The sequence below is a fragment of the Vicia villosa genome, linkage group LG7 (genome assembly GCF_029867415.1).
Source record: "Vicia villosa cultivar HV-30 ecotype Madison, WI linkage group LG7, Vvil1.0, whole genome shotgun sequence".
In the NCBI taxonomy this organism is placed as follows: domain Eukaryota; kingdom Viridiplantae; phylum Streptophyta; class Magnoliopsida; order Fabales; family Fabaceae; genus Vicia; species Vicia villosa.
The window spans coordinates 91,460,354-91,479,269 of record NC_081186.1 but is presented as its reverse complement, the minus strand read 5'-3'; the positions used below and the strand labels follow the sequence as shown (position 1 = coordinate 91,479,269).

Here is an 18,916-nt window from a genome sequence, read left to right as displayed (position 1 = left end):
TAAATAAGGAAGATTGGTCGCATGCTTAGAAAAATAGGATAAAAATATAAATCTATTATATCTTAAATAAAGAAATCCAAATAGGAAAATATTGATAGTAGTATAGCAAATTTATTTTTGATTGATATTAACAATTATTATTAATATCAATTAATTTATTTGTGATTGGCATCATATTAATAATCCAATCAAATAATTTTATGATAAATGATTTTAGAGAATCGATATTACAATTATCTTTTCACTATAAGTACTCTTCTTTAACCAGAAAACCCTATCAAACTAAAATGAGTTGGGCTTAGGATAATTGTTCATTCCTTCTTGATTTAGAAATGTGAGTTTTTTGTTTTCCTTCCACTTTGTACTATTTTCTTCTCATTGTTACTTTATTTTGATTTTATTATTTTTTCATTGTTTTTTCTTACTGTTTTTTCAGACAATATGCAATCTAACGATGATGTTTGGGATTGCAAGAAGTGTGATGGTGTTGGGAGAATATCTATTAAGATAGGAAGAAGTGATCAATCTCTTAGAGTTGATTTTCGCAATCAAGATATAAGAAATAATAAGGTAACTCTCGAGCAACTTTCATTCATTGAGAATTATAAGACGAGGATTAAGAAAAGAAAAACTAAGAATGCAAAATCAAGGAAAACATCAAAGAAGCAAAAGAACGATGCGGAAGAAGAGAAACCTGATCTTCCATTGGCTTTTAAAGAAATGATTGAACATATGGAAGGTAGAGATGTGAAGTTGGTGATCCAGAAACAACTAACTAAGAGTGATTTGACCCAAAATAATGGTCGTTTATCCATTCCAAAAGCTAGGGTTATAGAGAGTTTTTTAACAACATATGAGAAATCATATTTGGATTATGAGCGCAATCGAAAAGGAGAGAAAAAAGATAAGATCCCTAGTATGATTGTATCTATGTTGGATCCCAATCTTAATCTTTGGGAGGACTTGTGCTTAAAGAAGTGGAAAATGGAGACAACTGAGATCTACAATATCGCATGCGGATGGAACGATCTTGTTAAAGACAACAAATGGAAAAAAGATCAAAAGATAAAAGTGCAACTTTGGTCTTTTAGAAGAAATTTTAAGCTCCACTTTGCACTTGTCAAACTTTAGTATAGAGTCATATTTATTATTTTACTTTCTAAGAACTTAAACATTTTTATGTTTTGTAGGTTATTGTTTGGGTTCTCTCTAGTGTTGAGGTTGTGCTAACCTTTTGATTTTGTTTGTAGTTTTGGAAGGGTCTTTGTTTCCTTTTGTTTCAGTGTGTTTTCAGTTTGATACATCTTGTATTATCTGAAAAATATATTTTTACTTTGATGGATTATTTATTATGATTTAAAGTAAATGCTTTCCTTCTTTGTTTTCATTTTATTTTTAGTAAACTTAAATAATGCATGGAATTTTAGAAGTGTAAAATATTTATCATACATTTTTTGTAAAATAAGTTTAGTTGATTTGTTTATGTTATTTTGAATTAGTGGTTAATCTTTATATTTTTGTACATGAAATAAAAAAATACTAAAAATGATTATTCCGCATCTTAATTCTATCTATCTTATTTTCATGTATATTTAAAGTAACTTTTTATTTTTATATTTATTTCAATATATATAAATTTTTATTTTTATTTAATTTTAATTAAAAAATTAAGATTGGAAATAAATAAATAATAAAAAATGAACTAGTTTTATTAAGATATCTAAAATTATCAAAATAGGAAGATTGATCATATCTTGTGATTGATATTAATTTGATTCTCGTGTTCTTGTCAATTAATTTAATATTTTAGAATTAATTTTATGATTATTCTTTCACTATGTCTATAAGGATGGTTAATTGTTGAGTTATTAATTGTGATCAACATCTTATCCATTATAATTTCATATATTGCTTAAGGGTCAATGCGATTTTAAATTTTTAAATTTTTATAAGAGCAATTTGTACAATATATTTATCGATCGACTTTGAAGATTAAAACTTATATCATTAAAAAATTAAAAAACAGAGTCTAGTTAGATTATTTATTTAGTTAGTAGTGGAATGTAAAAATGATAGTTTGCTAAATTTAATTTATATTTGAAATGAAAGTTATAAGGTTATTTTTATTTAACTTCGCATGAAAGTAAAAAAATTGGTTTATAATTGTAAAGAGAATATATGTTTATTAAAATAGAATATGTTTATATAAACCATATTCTATTCTAAATATATAATCGCATTAATTGGTTTTTATTAATTAAATTTCATACTATTATTATATTACCATTATTATATGATCCATGATCAGATGAACTATTTTTTCATTTTGATGATTCATTTAATTCTATAAAAAAATTATAAAATTAAATTCTAGATATATAACTCATACAATTATATATAGATATATAATACAATACAAGGGTTGTGTGATATTGCAAAAAAGTATTTTGAGGATTTGTTTCAAGTCGGCAGTGGTGTTTACGAACCGGTGCTTAGATATGTTATTCACAGAATAGATGATAGTGAAAACCATCAGTTACTATAGCCGCTAACTAGGGGGAACTTCGAACAGCCCTCTCTGCTATGCGTTCTGATAAATCACCAGGTCCAGATGGATTTAATCCTGCATTTTTTTCAAAACTTCTGGGCAGTATGTGGGAATGATATTTTCGAAGCGGCATCAACTTGGCTTGAGCATGGGTTCTTTCCTCCATCCATTAATGATTAATATAACCACGTATCCTCTTGATACCGTTTATCTCTAAAGAAATATCATAAATATTATCATATTAACCATTAGATGATCTCTCATGCCAACAATCAACATAATAATCTTTAAAGCTTGATACATGTGGTTATCAACTCACAAATTTATCTCTAGAGTTTGTTTATTGATAGATGAATATCTTTTAGGTCAAGATTTGAAACGTATCTCTCAATAGTGATTCAAAACAATAAATAGAACATGAATAACAAGATATTCACCATATTATAATCATCAACCAAGTTCATACAACAAAAGATCAAAAGAAATGCATGTTATACAAGTTAACTACCTCTAATCTTGACACAAAAGGAGCTTAGCTCTTCATAGCCATGAAAGCTTTAACAACAAGTAACAAAACAAGATTCACTAACATCAATTCTCAAAGAAGATGAAGAAAGATGCTTGAAAAATCTTGAGTAATTTCCTTGAACTTTAGTTTTTCTCTCCTCTTCTCTTGCCTTAGATGTTGTGATATGAAAAGTTGTTGGTAAAAAGATAAGAACCACCCATAAAATATCTCTAAGTGCCTAATTTCACAACTTCCCAAAAAGTAATCTCGCTTAGCGAGATTGGCTCGCCAAGCGAACTAACAAAATATATGAAAAACGCACAAACCTCGCTTAGCGAGATTGGCTCGCTAAGCAAGCACCAAAATATGTTTCGCTTCTAGAAATAGGCCATGTAAGCGTGCTTGGAGCTCGCTAAGCGAGCTTGCTGATTTTTCTCTTCTTGATTTTGATTCCAAGCCTCTTCCAAGCCTTTTCCTTCTACACTTTTCATTCCATTCTTGTCAAAAGTATAAAAACCTGTAAAAAGCAAAGAAAAATCAAGAAACTTAATATTTACAATCAAAACTCGATTTTATTTATTTATAAGAGTATAATGCATAATTAAGTAAAAAATTAGGAAAAGAGTTATAGAATACCACAAAAGTTATGAACAAACTATGTACAATTTGACTTATAACACTTATGCGTAATGTATGCTATCATTTTTAAAGGAGGAAGTTTTAATTTTGATGATTGTATGTCAGCAATTATTTATAGATCGTGGTGTTGGTTGGGTCCAATATGTAAAATCGTTGATGGTTGTAATTTCTCAATTTTGAATACTCTATCTCTCCTTTGTTTTAGGGAGTAAAGACTTTCCATTTGTAGTTTTCGGGCAGTGTAGCCCTTATAGTCCTTTTAATTGACATCATTGCCTATTAAAAAAAATAGTTTCTAGATGCCTCGTCCCACTTTATATATATATATGTTCTATTGGGTGTTTATTCACATGATGTATCAAGTACCAATTATTAATATGATTAATTGTTATTCTAGACATATGACTACGGATATTAGACCCTTTCACCAAGCCAGTCAACACATTCTTTGATAACAATTCGACAATTCATATACGTAACAACTCAGTATTCGATGAATATACTAAGTATGCATATAGAGATGAACTGTCATTTAGTCCGGGGCATAGTTTAAGACAAGATCATCCATGCCCTTTAGCATACTAATCAAGTGGCTGATACAATCATGGCTTTTCTCTTATCTTTTGAGTAAATTTGGTAATTAACATTCATTCCAATTTAAGAGAGGGTGTAAGGCACCATAATTCTGAGATTTAATTGTTTGTTGTCATTCTGTTATTTTGTAAGTTATGTGTTCTCTAAAATATAAAACTAATTGATACTTAATTACTTATGAAAACTAATGCATTCAATTCCGAATTTTAATATGGACCATATTGTGAATACATCTTCTTATCCACACATATGGTCCGAAATTTTAATATGGACCATATGTTGATACTTAATTACTTATGTATTATTGTTGTTAAATAATTTATTTAGTTTTTTTTTGAACAAAAATAATTTATTTAGTTATATCAACATTCAAGGTGTGTTCTAAATCAAATTCAATTTAAGCAATTAAAGTCTATCTACCAAAAACAATATCAATCAAAGTCTAAAACAAACACTTTGTCCACAAAAATTTAAAAAAAAAAAAAAAAGAGTCTAAAACAGTATCTAAGAAGATATCTCCTTTTTTTTTTGTTGCTTTTTGTTATTCATTATCACATTTTCCTCCTTTGTTCCCAATTTACTATCTTGGAACTGTCAAGTACTGAAAGATATCTCCATCTCCATCATCATGAGAATCTAACATGTTTACAACAAAATTCATTAACTAAAACACCATTTAGTTTTTCAGTTATGCATGCATGCACGGGATTCAAATAAAACATTAGGCCACCAATTTCTTACCCGGAACCGATCCGTTTACGGAACAATCATTGCTAGGAGGTTGATATTCAAAACAATTCTCCACTGAATGCATCTCAAGTAATGGCATTGAGTCATCAGGTCCAAGACCAAACCCTCTAAGTTCTTCATCATCATCATCATCATCATCATCATCATCACTGAGATAAAGATGGTAAGGTTCATCATCAATAAGGAATTCATCATCAGAATCATCATCATCATATTTATCATCGTCATCATTATGATTGAGTATGGATTCCATAAGATTCTTAATCATATCATAAGTTGAGTATGGAATGTCGAAATCATCTTCAATATATAGATTGCTTTCAGGTAAAGTCAGGAAACTGTCCATCTCACCCGGAAATGCTACTTCAAATACACTGATCAAGAAACAGTTACAAATTAAGCAACATTCAAAATAATGATAATAAAATAAAGAGCGTAGAGAATAGGGTTTTTAAATTACCAAGACATTGAGAGCTTTGGCTAAAGAGAGAAGAAAGTTTATTGATGAGTTAATATTGATTTATCACCTAAGCAGCAGAATAGTAATAATGCACAATTTTGATTTATCACTAAACCTAGTCGAGTATCCTCACCACTATATATAATAAAAACCTTCCTAGGGCATTTAAAATTGAAACAACTTTTGCCGCAAAAAAATCAAATTGAACCAACTTTGCTGGATTTTGATTTCAAATTATTTTTAAAATAATTTTTATAGGATTAGTTTGTTTTATTATTTTTTTAAAGTAATTTTTATAATGTTATATTTTTTTTTATAGAATATTTACAAAGAATTTTTTAAATAAAAATTTTATTTATACAACTATTTATTATTTTAGGCATTTCACCATTTTATTATAAACTCCTTGAAAAAATTATGATTTCGAAGTAAAAACTCCTTAATTCTTTAGGTGAATTCGAAGTAAAAAATAGAATATTGTTCGTTAGTTTTTCAATCACAAACATTAGGGTAAATAACCGCTACGAACCTAATTTTAATTTATATGCTCATCAACACATAAATAGCATTAAGATAAATACATGAGAATCAATAAAGAATGAGGTCTTCAATGGATGAAAATTTCACTTTCTAAGCTCCATAATTGTCTTGTCGTAAACTATTATTTCCAAAATTCGCAACCCTTGAAATATCCACACCTTCTATCTTTTAAACTAGTCAAAACGTGTTAAATTACATCACTATCGCGACCATAATGCATATCATTGCGACCATGATGAGTCTAATCGTGACCGTGATGCGTCTCATCGCGACCACGATGATTCCAATAGATAGAGTTATTTATTAGATTTCTTTTGGAAAAAGTCTCGTCTCAATCCAAGTTACAAAACTCTAGATATGATCAAATAAGTGGACATGCGTCATGATGTATATTGTGCTAAAAATGCTTGTTTCTTCACAAATTTTTTCACTTTTTCATCTTTTTTCTTTGTTTATTCACTTCTTCATTAAAAGTTATCTTTTTTATCTTGACATTCCAATACCAATTCACCTAACTCCACATCAATAACAACTCTACTTACTGCTAAGAAAGGTCTTCTAAGAATCAACGGTATTTTTTCATCTTCCTTCATTTCGAGAATAATAAAATCATTTAGGAAACAATTCATCCACTTTGACAAACACATCTTCAAGCACACCGAAAAGATAAACAATAGATTAATTTTCTAATGTGATGGTAGTCTGAGTTGGCTTAACGTTTCCACAATCAAACTTCTTCATCATGGAAAGGACATAAAGTTGATGTTTTCCTCTAAATGACAAAGTGTGTGTTCTATCTCCAGCTTACCACTTGTACAAGGAATGATAAATCACCCTGGATCTTTGAGTTTTAAGGTAAGTTTCCTTTGGATGATTGCAATACACTCTTCTGTTAAAAATATATTATTGTGATACTTTGGCTTCCTCTATCGGGTTAATAGATATTTCCACAAACTTAGCAGCATAATCCGTAACCGGCCAATTTCCCTACTTCAGCTCGAGAAATTCAATTTCCGTTTTTCCACGGACATCCTCAGAATAATACCCCCTCAAAAACTACCTGCGGAACACTGCCCAAGTGATAACTTCGCCTGCAACCTCCAACCTCTGACGAGTCTCTAGCCACCAGTCATCAGCTTCAACCGTCAGCATATGGGTATGATTTTGCACCTTTTGCGCTACGGAGCAGCCCATCACTCAGAAAATCCTTTCTAACTCCTTGATCCAAGCTAGCGCCTCATCAGGTTCATACCGATTTGAGAGCCTTAGCTAGGTTGAACCGTCTTTAGGTGCGGACAGAGTCCGGAGGCGATTAGAAACACAGTTTGATATATGAGTGCCTCTTAAAAAACCCTTGCAACTGCAAGGGAAAAGAGTGCACCTTTTATTAATATTTTTGTTCATTACATAATAGTTCAACTAAAATAATCCCTAAGGTTGGATACATTCCAAGTCCTAGGTATTTCTATGCCTTCGAGAGTCTCCACTTTGTAAGCCCCGTTGTCTAGCTTGTCGCGCACCCTGTAGGGTCCTTCCAAGTTGGGGGACAACTTATCCTTATTTGTCGGGTCCGTCACCTTCTTGAGGACTAGCTCGCCTTGATCAAAGCCTCTTCGTCTTACTTTCAGCCCAAACCTTTTTGCAAGTCGGTCCTTGACCGCGTACTCCCGAATACGGGCTTTTTCCTGGATTTCTTCCACCAAGTCGGCCACAACGTTGAGCCCTTATGAATTTGCGTCTTTGTTGAAGTGTGCACACCTCCATGTTGGAGTATTGATCTCGACTGGAATCATAGCATCTGAGTCGTACACGAGTCGGAAAGGAGTTTCCTGAGTAGTTGAATGGGGTGTCGTATGGTACGACCAGAGGATTTCATGCAAGTACTCGGCCCACAGCCCCTTTGATTCCTCCAGCTTATTCTTCAAACCTGTCAAGATTACTTTGTTAGCAGCTTCGGCTTGTCTGTTGGCTTGATGATGTTCCAATGAAGTGAACCTGTTTTGAATCCCGAGGTCTTTAAAGAAATTAACCACTAACGCGCTTGTAAACTGGGTCTCATTTTCCGTAACGATGATCTCCGGTAAGCCGAATCGGCAAATAATATTCCTCCAGTAAAAATGACGTACCTTCTCGGTGGATATCCGAGCTACTGCCTCCGCCTCAATCCATTTTGTAAAATAATTGACAGCCACGATTAGAAATTTGAGCTGTCCGGGCGCATTGGAAACGAACATAGGATGTTAGCACCCCACTGATAAAATGGCCACGGGGAAAAGACGGAATGCAGCACCTCTGCCGGGACTTGAGTGACTGGGGAAAACACCTGGCACTTGACGCATCTGCTGACAAAGTCGGAACAATATTGCCGTAACATGGGCCAATAGTACCCTGCCCGGAGTATCTTTCCCGCCAATGCTCTCCCGGAGATATGGGAACCACACGCTCCCTTGTGCACCTCCATCATTACCAACCCGACGTCAGTTTCTGACACACATCTTAGCATTGGAGTAGATCGTCCCATCTTGTACAGTCTTCCCCCCAATATAGTGAATCATACAACAACCCTCCTAACCCTTACGGCTTCGCCCAGGTCGCCGGGAAGCACGCCGGAAGTCAAATACTGAATGATCAGAGTCATCCAACTTGTTTGATTCTTTATGGGCATAACCTCTTCTGTCTCAATGCATGGACTTTCAAGCGTCTCCCGGATCACTGTTTTGTTCAAACCTGGACCTTTGGTACTGGCCAGCCAGGCTAGCATATCGGCCCTAATGTTCTCTTCCCGCGGAATGTGGACAATCTCGAACTCGAAGAACCTTTGAGCCAACTCATGAGTTTTGGCAAAATATTTTTGCAACGAGGTGTCCTTTGCCTGGTACTCTCCTTTTACCTGTGATGCCACCGATTGTGAATCGGTTTTTACTAACTAATGAGTTACTCCAACCTCTTCGGTCAGCCTCATTCCTGCTATAAGTACTTCGTACCCGGCTTGGTATTTACAGGCCTGGAATTTGAAACATAGAGAGTATTCTAACACAAAATCTTCGGGTCCCTCGAGTACTATCCCAGCTCCGCTGCCTTTCAAGTTGGACGAACCATCAACGTGAAGGGTCCAAGTGTTTGCATTTTCGTCACCACTACGAGCCCTTAGCTCGACGACAAATTCAGCCAAGGCTTGAGACTTGATGGTCGTTCTCGAAGTGAACTAGATGTCGTATTCAGACAACTCGACCGCCTATGTAACCATCCTTCCTGCTAGATCTAGTTTACTCAAGATTTGTTTTATCAGGTAATTTGTTCTGACAGTGACCTGATTCCCCTGGAAGTAGTGCCTTAGCTTCCTAGCAGTTACAACCAATGCCAGGGCCAACCTTTCAATCTTCTGATATCTCTACTCCGCCTTTTTTAGTACTCTGCTCACATAATACACTAGTTTTTCCCCCTCTTCACCGTCTTGTGCTAGGACCGAGCTCAAAGCGTCATCAGTTATGGATAAGTATAGCACCAGAGGTGAGTTTACCTTTGGCCTGGTCAAGGTAGGTGGAGATGACAAGAACCATTTGGCAGCTCAGAATGCCTCCTCACAGGGCGGGGTCCACTCGAACTCCTTGGTCTTCCTAATTGCCATGAAGAAGTGAATGGACTTATCTCCTTCACAGGATAGGAACCGCGATAAAGCAGCTAGCCTTCCTGTTAATCGCTGAACTTCAGTTTTGGACGAAGGACTCCTCATGTCTAGGATTGCTTGGCACTTGTCAGGATTGGCCTCAATTCCCCAGCTAGTGACTATAAATCCGAGAAACTTCTCGGCCTGCACCCCGAAGGTACACTTCTCCGGGTTCAACCTCATATCGAAGCTCCTTACGGATCCGAAAGTTTCAGCCAAATCATTGACGTGGCGTTTGGACGGTAAGGTCTTGACCACCATGTCATCCACGTATACTTCTAGATTCCTACCTATCTGGCTAGTGAAGACTTTATCCATCAATCTTTGATAAGTAGCCCATGCATTCTTGAGGCCGAAAGGCATTACGTCATAATAATAATTGCTATGATCGGTCATGAATGCGATGTAGCAAGCTCCCGTCGGGTTCATGCGAATCTAATTGTACCCGGAATAAGCGTCCATGAAACTAAGGAGACGGTATCCCGATGATTCATCAATCAGACGATCAATTGGGGGCAGAGGATACAGATCTTTGGGACAGGCTTTGTTTAGATCCGTGAAGTCAACGCACATTCTCCATTTACCTGACTTTTTCTTGACCATCACTACATTAGAGAACCAGGTGGGGGTACTTGATCTCCTTAATGAAATTGGCCTCCAGCAACTTTCTGACCTCTTCAGTAATTTCCTTTCTCTTCGCATCGCCGCCCTTGCGCTTCCTTTGCAAAACTGGCTTTTTCCAGGGTTAAGTGCTAGATGATGACACCTGACATTCGGGTCAATGTCGGGCATATCTGATGGCTTCCAGGCGAATAAGTCGATGTTCTGCTTTAAGATAGCAACTATCTCAGCTTCCTCCTTAGGGGCCAAATTGACCCCTAAATACGTGACCTTTTATGGATCGTCTCCGATCTGGATTTTCTTAGTCCCCTCACAAGGTGACAAACTGTCTTAAGGAGGGTCAGCCCTAGGATCCATGTCCACCAAGTTAACAGTATCTTGCTTCTCCTTTGTCGGGCTCTGCGAGTCTATCTTTTTGTTCAGCTTAAAACAGTCTTTATAGAATTTTCTTGCCAAGCCTTGATCCCCCATGACAATTCCTACTCGGCCGTCCCCGAGCGGGTATTTCATTGTCATATACTGCATTGACAAAGCAGCTGCCAGAGTGTTGAACGAGGGCTTGCCTATGATGGCGTTGTAAGGTGAGGTCGAGTTGACAACCAAGTACCTGACCCTGATGGTTTTTGCATTTTATCTGCTTCCAAAAGTGGTGAGTAGTGGCAGGTGTCCCATGATTTGCACCTGTTCCCCAGCAAAACCGACAAGGGTGCCCCTGAATGGAAGCAATTCGGTTATGTCGAACTCCATTCTCCGGAAAGCCTCCCAGTGGAGGATATCAGCGAAACTGCCCAGGTCCACAAGGACACGCTTTAAAGTCCAGTCACAGATTTGTAACTTGATTATCATGGGATCGTCTTCGTGGGGCATGATTCCCCTAGCATCGCGCTTGGAGAACCCGACCGGATCCAGTTCCTCTTCCTCCTCCAATACCAAGGTCTCAGAAATGTGCATGACGGATCGGGGATACTTCTTGCATGCAGAGCTCGTTTCTCCGCCGCTAGCGAATACCCCCAGCGATTGTATTGAGGGTGTGACGGACGGCCGCCACCTCTTGGGTAGCTTCAGTTTCCTTCCCTTTCTTACGACGGGAGGAACCTTCTAGATTTGACTCTTCTTTATCGGGGTGTCTTTTCTGGTCGTCCTTCGCATAGGCGGACAAATGTCCATGTTGAATAAGCTTCTCAATTTCCCTCTTTAATTGCTTACAGTCATCCGTGGTGTGTCGGCGGAGGCGGTTATAACTGCACCAGGCCTCGGAATCTCTACCCATCACGATGTTAGATTTCTTTGGCTTGGGAGGATCTGGTATGAGGTTAAGATGGGCCAACTCCTGGAATATATTACTTACGCTGGTGCTCAAGGCTGTGTAGACCTCCTCCTTCTCCTGAGGTCTAGGGATCGGTCTCTGGGAAGGTCGGTGATCCCGCCTTTCTCGTGGAGTCGTTCTCGGCAGATCTTGCTTTCGTCCAGAGTCTGAGTCTCGGGATTTCACCCTCTCTGAGGTATCCCGAGCTTTTTTTTTCCGATTACTTTCTTCCCCCTTGATGTAACACTCCGCCCGAGTAATAATTTCATCCATATCATCAGCTGGCTTCTGGGCTAATGACTCATTAAACTACCCGGCCCAGAGTCTGTGCTGGAAGTCTCCGACAAACAACTCTTGGTTATGGTGCGAAACTTTAATGGTCTCTTCATTGAACCTAGCAAGATACTCCCGGAGGGACTCCGCGTGCCCCTGTCGAACTGAGAACATGCTTGTGGTTGAGACTTTCCGTCGTTTGATGGTCGAGAAGTGTTGTATCAACTTCTTGGTGAGGTCTTGATAACTTAGGACGGAATGCTGAGGAAGGCTCATATACCACCTTAGAGCGACGTCTTTGAATGTGTCAGCCATGAGTTTGCACTTCAAAGACTCGGTGGGACCTAATACTGTCATCTGGTTATTAATGGCAATGACATGCTCTTAGGGGTCTGTCTTGCCGTCGTAGGAGGCCAGCGAAGGTGCGCGGAAATTCTCAGGAACAACGTCATCCCAGATTTCTGGAGTCAGAGGCCGAGCCTCTAACAATCCCTCTTTGGGAGGAGGGTCCCCTTGACTTTGTTGTTGTAACTGGACCACACTATCCTGCAGCATCTCGTTATGCTGGCGTAGCTCATCGATCATGGCTAGCATCTGAGCCATGTCTGGCGGAGTTTCTTCTAACATTGTCAATGATACTTATGATGATGATTGTGGTCTGGGACAATATTTTACCAGATTCCCACAGACGGCACCAGTGTTCTTGTTTAAAAACTAAGTTTAGGGTCGGACTTCCTTAAGGTAGCTGAGGGAGCCACTGATGAGAGGTTGTTTCGTGATAACTATGGGGATTTGGAGGTAGTATTCTTAATACTTCTCCAAGATGAATGTCTTTCTTAACCCTCTTGCGGGATCCCCTATTTATAGCTCACTTTGGCCTTCGGGACCTCTTTAATGAAGTGACTCTTGGCCTTCCGTCGTTACAGACATTGGCCTCATCATTAACTCGAGGTTCATAAATGACGTATTCAATCATCAGTTACGGCAGATCTATGCGTAACAGCCAGACGTTACGTCCGAGTTATAGTATGACCCTTCATGTGCTGCTAGTATGCATTCCACGCTGGTACTTGGCAATATACCCTTGCCGGCTTGGGTAACTGTCCCACACCATAGTGTACTCTCTAGTCGTACCCGTTCTGAGGACGTGGCCTAGGAATCCCGAGCCCGAAATAAAATTAAATCTATTTAAATATTACATTCATAGATAGATCATTTTCTATACCTTTTCTAAAATGAGACTAATCCTAACATTAATCATGTTCATCACTAATCATGTTCATCACTATGATTAATCATTTTCTTATCAATTAAAGTATCAAAAATAGTGAATTTTACATTTATGCCATTTAATATTGGTAAATACAGAACTAATCTCTTAACAAAGATCTCCATACATCGACACATGTTTGTGAAATTTGGAGTGAATATAAATTCTTTGATTTTTCTGTTAAAAAATGTCTATTGTGTTTACCAGTTGGCTTAAAATAGGTGAAACATTTTGTCAGTTATTTTCATCCCCTGTCTTAGCCAACAATAATGCTATTTGTACACTAAAGTGTACACCTACACTGTATGTACGGACGGTACTGTTCATGTACGGACAGTACTATTCACCGTCCGTACATGAACAGTGCAATATTATATTAATTTTTTTTTAACATTTTTTTAAATATTATTTTTTTTAAAAATATTTTTTTTATGTTTTTTAAAAAAATATTTGACAATACTTATTTTCGGATTTACCTACGGATTTGATAATACCTGCGGATTTTACTTGCGGATTTACCTACGGATTTGACAATACTTGCGGATTTACCTACGAATTTGACAATACCTGCGGATTTACCTACGAATTTACCTACAAATTTAGGTAAATCCGCAGGTAATTTCAAATGCAGGTAAATCCGGAAGTAAATCTACAGGTATTGTCAAATATTTTTTAAAAAAATATAAAAAAAATATTTTTTTAAAAAATAATATTTTAAAAAATAAATAAAAAACGTAAAAAAAATATTAATATAATATTGCACTATTCATGTACGGACGGTGAATAGTACCGTCCGTACATGAACAGTGCCGTCCGTACATACACCAATACGGTGTAGGGGTACACTTTAGTGTACACAGCATTGCTGCTTAGCCAATATAGGAGTACTTAGTAAAGAATAATTTAATATTGAAGTTGAGCACGTGTTATCTGACTTCGCTTATATTGGTACTACACTTTTTCTATCATTACATTTGAATTATTCAAATGTACGAATACGACCATCAAAAAAATACATATGCACATCAAAAAAATAATAACTAAAAAAAGCCACATATGAATACCAGATAATTGATTAAAAAATATTAACACATACTCTGACATGAATTGATGAATATTATATTACATTATATAGTACACCCTCCGGTCACATTTATAAGCAAAAAAAAATGGTTTTCACGATTATTAAGAAATTCAATTAAGTGTAGTTAACTTTTTAGATTTTGGAGAAAACATTAATTAAATTTACTATAATACTGTATCCTCTTTATTAAATTTAATGAAGTATTGGAAAATGAAATATAGGGGTATCTTAGGAATTACAGCATTAAATGATTTAGTAATAATTAATTTTTGCTTATAATAGTGACCAAGAATTAGATCTTTTTTTTGCTTATAATAGTGACCGGAGGGTGTACTATTCAATAACATTTTAAATGCATCAATCTCTTTATCCTTGAAAAACTTCAATTCTTGTAGTGCCAAATTTCTTGCTTCATTCAATTCCTTACCATCATTGAATCCCCTTTGTGCCATTCTTTGAATCATTCCAACATAGAATCCAACTTTTCTTAATTTCTCAATTTCCTCGTCACTTCCCCCACCCAACACTCCTCCACATACAGCCCCACACGAATGCATTCCACATTCATATTTCTCCACCACACGCCTCATTTCTTCCACGTGGCATATCTCCTCACCGTCGGATCTTCTGTCCATTGTTTTCCTGTACTGCGCCTCTATCACGCCTCTTGAGCCCACAGCCCGTGAGATCTCAATCATCACCCGTAAAATCCGCTCCGAATTTTCTCCATCGTCGGATCTAGCTAGCAGTTCAAATCCAAACGGGACAATTCCATCGCCAGTTAGAAGCTCCACGTTAGGCCCGTAAACATGATCCATCCCGGGCTCGGGCTCGGGCTTGGGCTTATCTGTAAGTGGGAGATGCTGGTGAACATAAGTAGCTGCTTCCATTAGTAACAAAGCTGAAGCGGCGGATATGGCTTGGTGGCGTTGACCGCCGACAAGCTCACAAGCGGCGAGGCATAAAGCCGGCACGGTGGTTTTGGGGGCGGAGAAAATGAGGTGATGCATGGGCTCGAAAACCTCGAGAGGTTCTTTGAGTGTAATGGTAGATTTGAGATGGGCTTCGATGTCGGCATGCAAAGAAGCCCAATGGAGATGTGGGTTGCGAGTTTGTTGGGTCATGGTCATTCTGACGGTGGCGGGCTTGAGTCGTGCGTCGGAACGGTGTTGATTTGATGAAATGGGTGAAAAATGAACGGTGGATTTGACATTGGTGAGGTGGGAAGTTATAGTAGCCATTGGAGGATGATGAAGAAGAGAGAGAAATGAGATGAATGAAATAAGTGATATTGATGGATCCTTAATTATAAGGTAAATTCTTTGGTACCCATGAGTTTAAGTTGGGTACCAGTACCTTTAGTACAAATTGTATTTTAATTTTAATTTATTTGAAAATAAAATAAAATAAATATATGATGTGGCATTGAATTCTACTATTTGATTGGACGAGGGTACCGGTACCCAACTAAACTCAAGGGTATCGGAGTGTTCCCCTATAATATTTATAGATTGGTTTGTTTGTTCTATGATGTTTTTAAAATTCAACTAATGCAAATTTGGCTGCTGCTAATGTCTTTATTGATGTTAGGTGACTAGCACGTGTGAAATATGAGAATGAATTATAGATGAGAGAGATATAATACAGTAATGGATTGGCTTATGTGCAGTGAGTGACACATATGCGGTCAACAGATTGTGTCACACTGTTCAGTTTGAAGAAGCCATTTAAAAAAAAAAAAAGTAGGAGTAATGAAAACAAACTCCTTTATCCGACATGATCCACGATCACAGATTCTGCATAGAGTTTGTGGCAAGTTTTTTTTTTAATACTACTCTCTCATTAATGCATGTGGGATTCATTTTTAAATAATGATATCTAGATGGGTTCGTATCTTAAAATAATAATGATGTAGGTTGAAACTTGAAACTTCCTTTATTTTAGATTTCAGTGTAGTCAACGTTAAAACTTAAAACAAAGAAGCTACAAAAAGTAGTTTTTCACGGGCAATGTGATATCTAGAATTGTGCTATTTTTACACGTTTTGTATACGCCATATACCATTATACCGTGTATAGGCAGGGGTGACCCTGAGCACGGACTCGTGGGGCGGGAGCCCAGGACTTCATAATTTTAGGGGCACTAAAATTTTATTTTATCCTACATATATATATTAAAAGAGAATTTTCTATTACAAAAATACTTGCTAAAGAGAATATGGATTTGTAAATGCTAAGACTAGGGCTGAAAAGATTGAGAATGAAATAGAGATTGAATGTGTGTTTATTCAAAAACGTCAACTTAGTATAAAACAACACTATGATGAAAATTCATCTCAACCCACACAACTGAATCTTGAGTCTTCTAAAGAGTTTTTTCGAAATCATTATTTCTTATGTATTGTAGATCAAACAATTAGCTAACTTGATAGAAGATTTGAGCAGTATAGCACATATGAAAATATTTTTGTATTCTTGTTTATTATTAAAAGGCTTAGATCATTATTTAGGAACTTGAAATCATGTTGTAAACATCTTGAAACTTGTTTAAAATATGACGATTCTCTTGATCTTGATGGTAAAATTTTGTTTGAAGAATTGAAAGTTATTAGAGAAGTTTTAACAGTTGAATCAATATCAAGTTATATGATATTGAGTTCTTCAAAGACTTTTAATTGTTTTACTAATGCATACATAGATTATAGAGTAATATTGACTATTTCTATCAGTGTTGCATCTGCTGAAAGAAGTTTTTCTAAATTAAAATTATTAAAATCTTATTTGAGATCTACTATGTCACAAGATAGATTAAATAGTCTTGCGTTGATTTCAATTGAAAGTAATTTTTTGAAGAACCTTAATTATGAACAAATTATTAACGATTTTGCAACAAAAAATGCTAAGAGGATGATATTTAAATAATGTTAAAGGTTTGGTCAATTTATTTATAGGAAAAAAGACCGGATCAAGAAGAAGAATATTAAGTCTCTTTATAGTGGTTCATGTTTTGATGTAGAATAAACATTGATTCAAAGATTTATATTTTTATTCTTTTTGCACAGTATCAAATGAAAATGTGTTTTTTATCCAATTATTTCTCTTATTTTTATATATTTATTGTTAAAAAGATTTAGGGACACCACTCTTTTCATTCGCCCAAGACACTCAAATTCAAAGGACCGGCCCTGTGTACAAGTAACAAGATAATATACTTTTGCATAGAAATCAAAAAATTAAATTATTAAAAAAACAAAATTAGTAGTATTATATATAATAATACGGTGTTAAAACAGAATATCTTTTTCCCTTTTACAAAATGTAGGGCACTATCAAACCAAAAGTTAAATTAATATATATTAATTTTTTTAAAATTCAACTATAGTTTTAGTGAGTATATTTACGTAGGGGTGTTCACGGTGTGTTTTGGGCGATTTTGACGAAAAAAATCATCCGAACCGCAAGAGAAAAAATAGTGCGGTTTGGTTCGGTTAGCTTTTAAAAAAAATCCGAACCAAACCAAACCAAACTAATGCGATTTGGTTCGGTTCGGTTGATTCGGTTTTTTACAGATATTTTATTGAGCCATACATACACATATAGATGACAACATAATTTTGTATTTAGACATTCATACACTATCAAATAACAACAAAACTCGTCATATTTTGACAACAATTTTCCATTTAATATGTAAAACTTAAATTAGACAAAAGTGAAATATTAAACATAATATGATAGCATAAAATAATATAAAAATTATTATAATGAAACAAAAAATAGAAGAGACGAAAGATTAGTGAAGGTGAAAAAGAAAAAAAAATGTTGAGAGATTAGAGAAGAAGATGTGCGATAAAAACGAAACTGAAATACAGAATATTTACATAAAAATGAGAAGGTGAAAAAGAAAGAATATAAGAGAGTAGAGATTATAGAAGAAGAGGGAAGATGTATGTGGCAAATAAGGTGCGATAATGTTATTAGAAATTTGAGAAGATCGTGACTAAAATTATATGTGTAAGGATCAGAAAATTGTTCGTAATCATAAGGCTAATGTATAATAGGTTTAAGTTTGGGTTGGATGTGAGTTAAGTAAAATTTAGGTTGTAACATAATGCGGTTTGATTCGGTTTGGTTTGGTTTACAAAATACAAACCGCAAACCGAACCGAACCGTGCGGTTTTGTTAAAAAATGACCCAAACTAATCCGAACCAAATGCGGTTTTTTGCGGTTTCGGCTTGGTTTGGTTTGGTTTGCGTTTTTTTATTGGGTTGGTTTGGTTTTGAACACCCCTATATTTACGTAATTTGTCTCTTTTTATTTTAAATTTCATTCTATTTTTAAATAAATTATGTGTTTATTTTAATGATGTGTAATTTGTGACATGTAACTTATCATTCTATAATACTCGTAACATGACATATCAAAAATATAAGTGACATATCACTAAAAAAAATAGTGTACTATTTGATAACTCTATTCAGGAATAGAGGTGGACATCGGTTTGATTCGGGTTCGGATCCAAAATCCTAAACCGGACCAACGCATGGGTGAGCCTAATGAACTCACTTCCGATCATTTCAATTTTTGGTTCAATCGGGTTTGGTTTTTTACGGGTTTGGTTAGTTATATCAGTTTTTTGGTTAAGTTTGTAATTGG

At 35.8% G+C, this 18,916-nt stretch overlaps 2 protein-coding genes across 2 annotated transcripts; one reads left to right on the top strand and one right to left on the bottom strand.

The window, feature by feature from the left end:
- Positions 1-441: 441 nt before the first annotated feature.
- LOC131619680 (B3 domain-containing protein At2g32645-like) lies at positions 442-1,131 on the top strand. Its single transcript, XM_058890753.1, has one exon. It carries the CDS (start codon positions 442-444, stop codon positions 1,129-1,131), a length of 690 nt encoding a protein of 229 aa, XP_058746736.1.
- Positions 1,132-12,896: 11,765 nt separating this feature from the next.
- On the bottom strand, positions 12,897-15,551 carry LOC131619679 (heterodimeric geranylgeranyl pyrophosphate synthase small subunit, chloroplastic-like). The gene is made up of 2 exons (XM_058890752.1): positions 14,500-15,551; positions 12,897-13,058 (listed from the first exon to the last, which is right to left on the bottom strand). Exons 1-2 carry the CDS (start codon positions 15,499-15,501, stop codon positions 12,897-12,899), a joined length of 1,164 nt encoding a protein of 387 aa, XP_058746735.1. The 5' UTR covers positions 15,502-15,551.
- Positions 15,552-18,916: the final 3,365 nt, after the last annotated feature.

Bases quoted from the DNA above. Each gene is read 5' to 3' on its own strand.
- LOC131619680 (XM_058890753.1), top strand. From the start codon at position 442: ATGCAATCTAACGATGATGTTTGGGATTGCAAGAAGTGTGATGGTGTT.
- LOC131619679 (XM_058890752.1), bottom strand. From the start codon at position 15,501: ATGGCTACTATAACTTCCCACCTCACCAATGTCAAATCCACCGTTCAT. The intron at 13,059-14,499 runs GTAATTCCTAAG...CGGGATTCCTAG, and splicing joins TTACTAAATCATTTAATGCT to GCCACGTCCTCAGAACGGGT.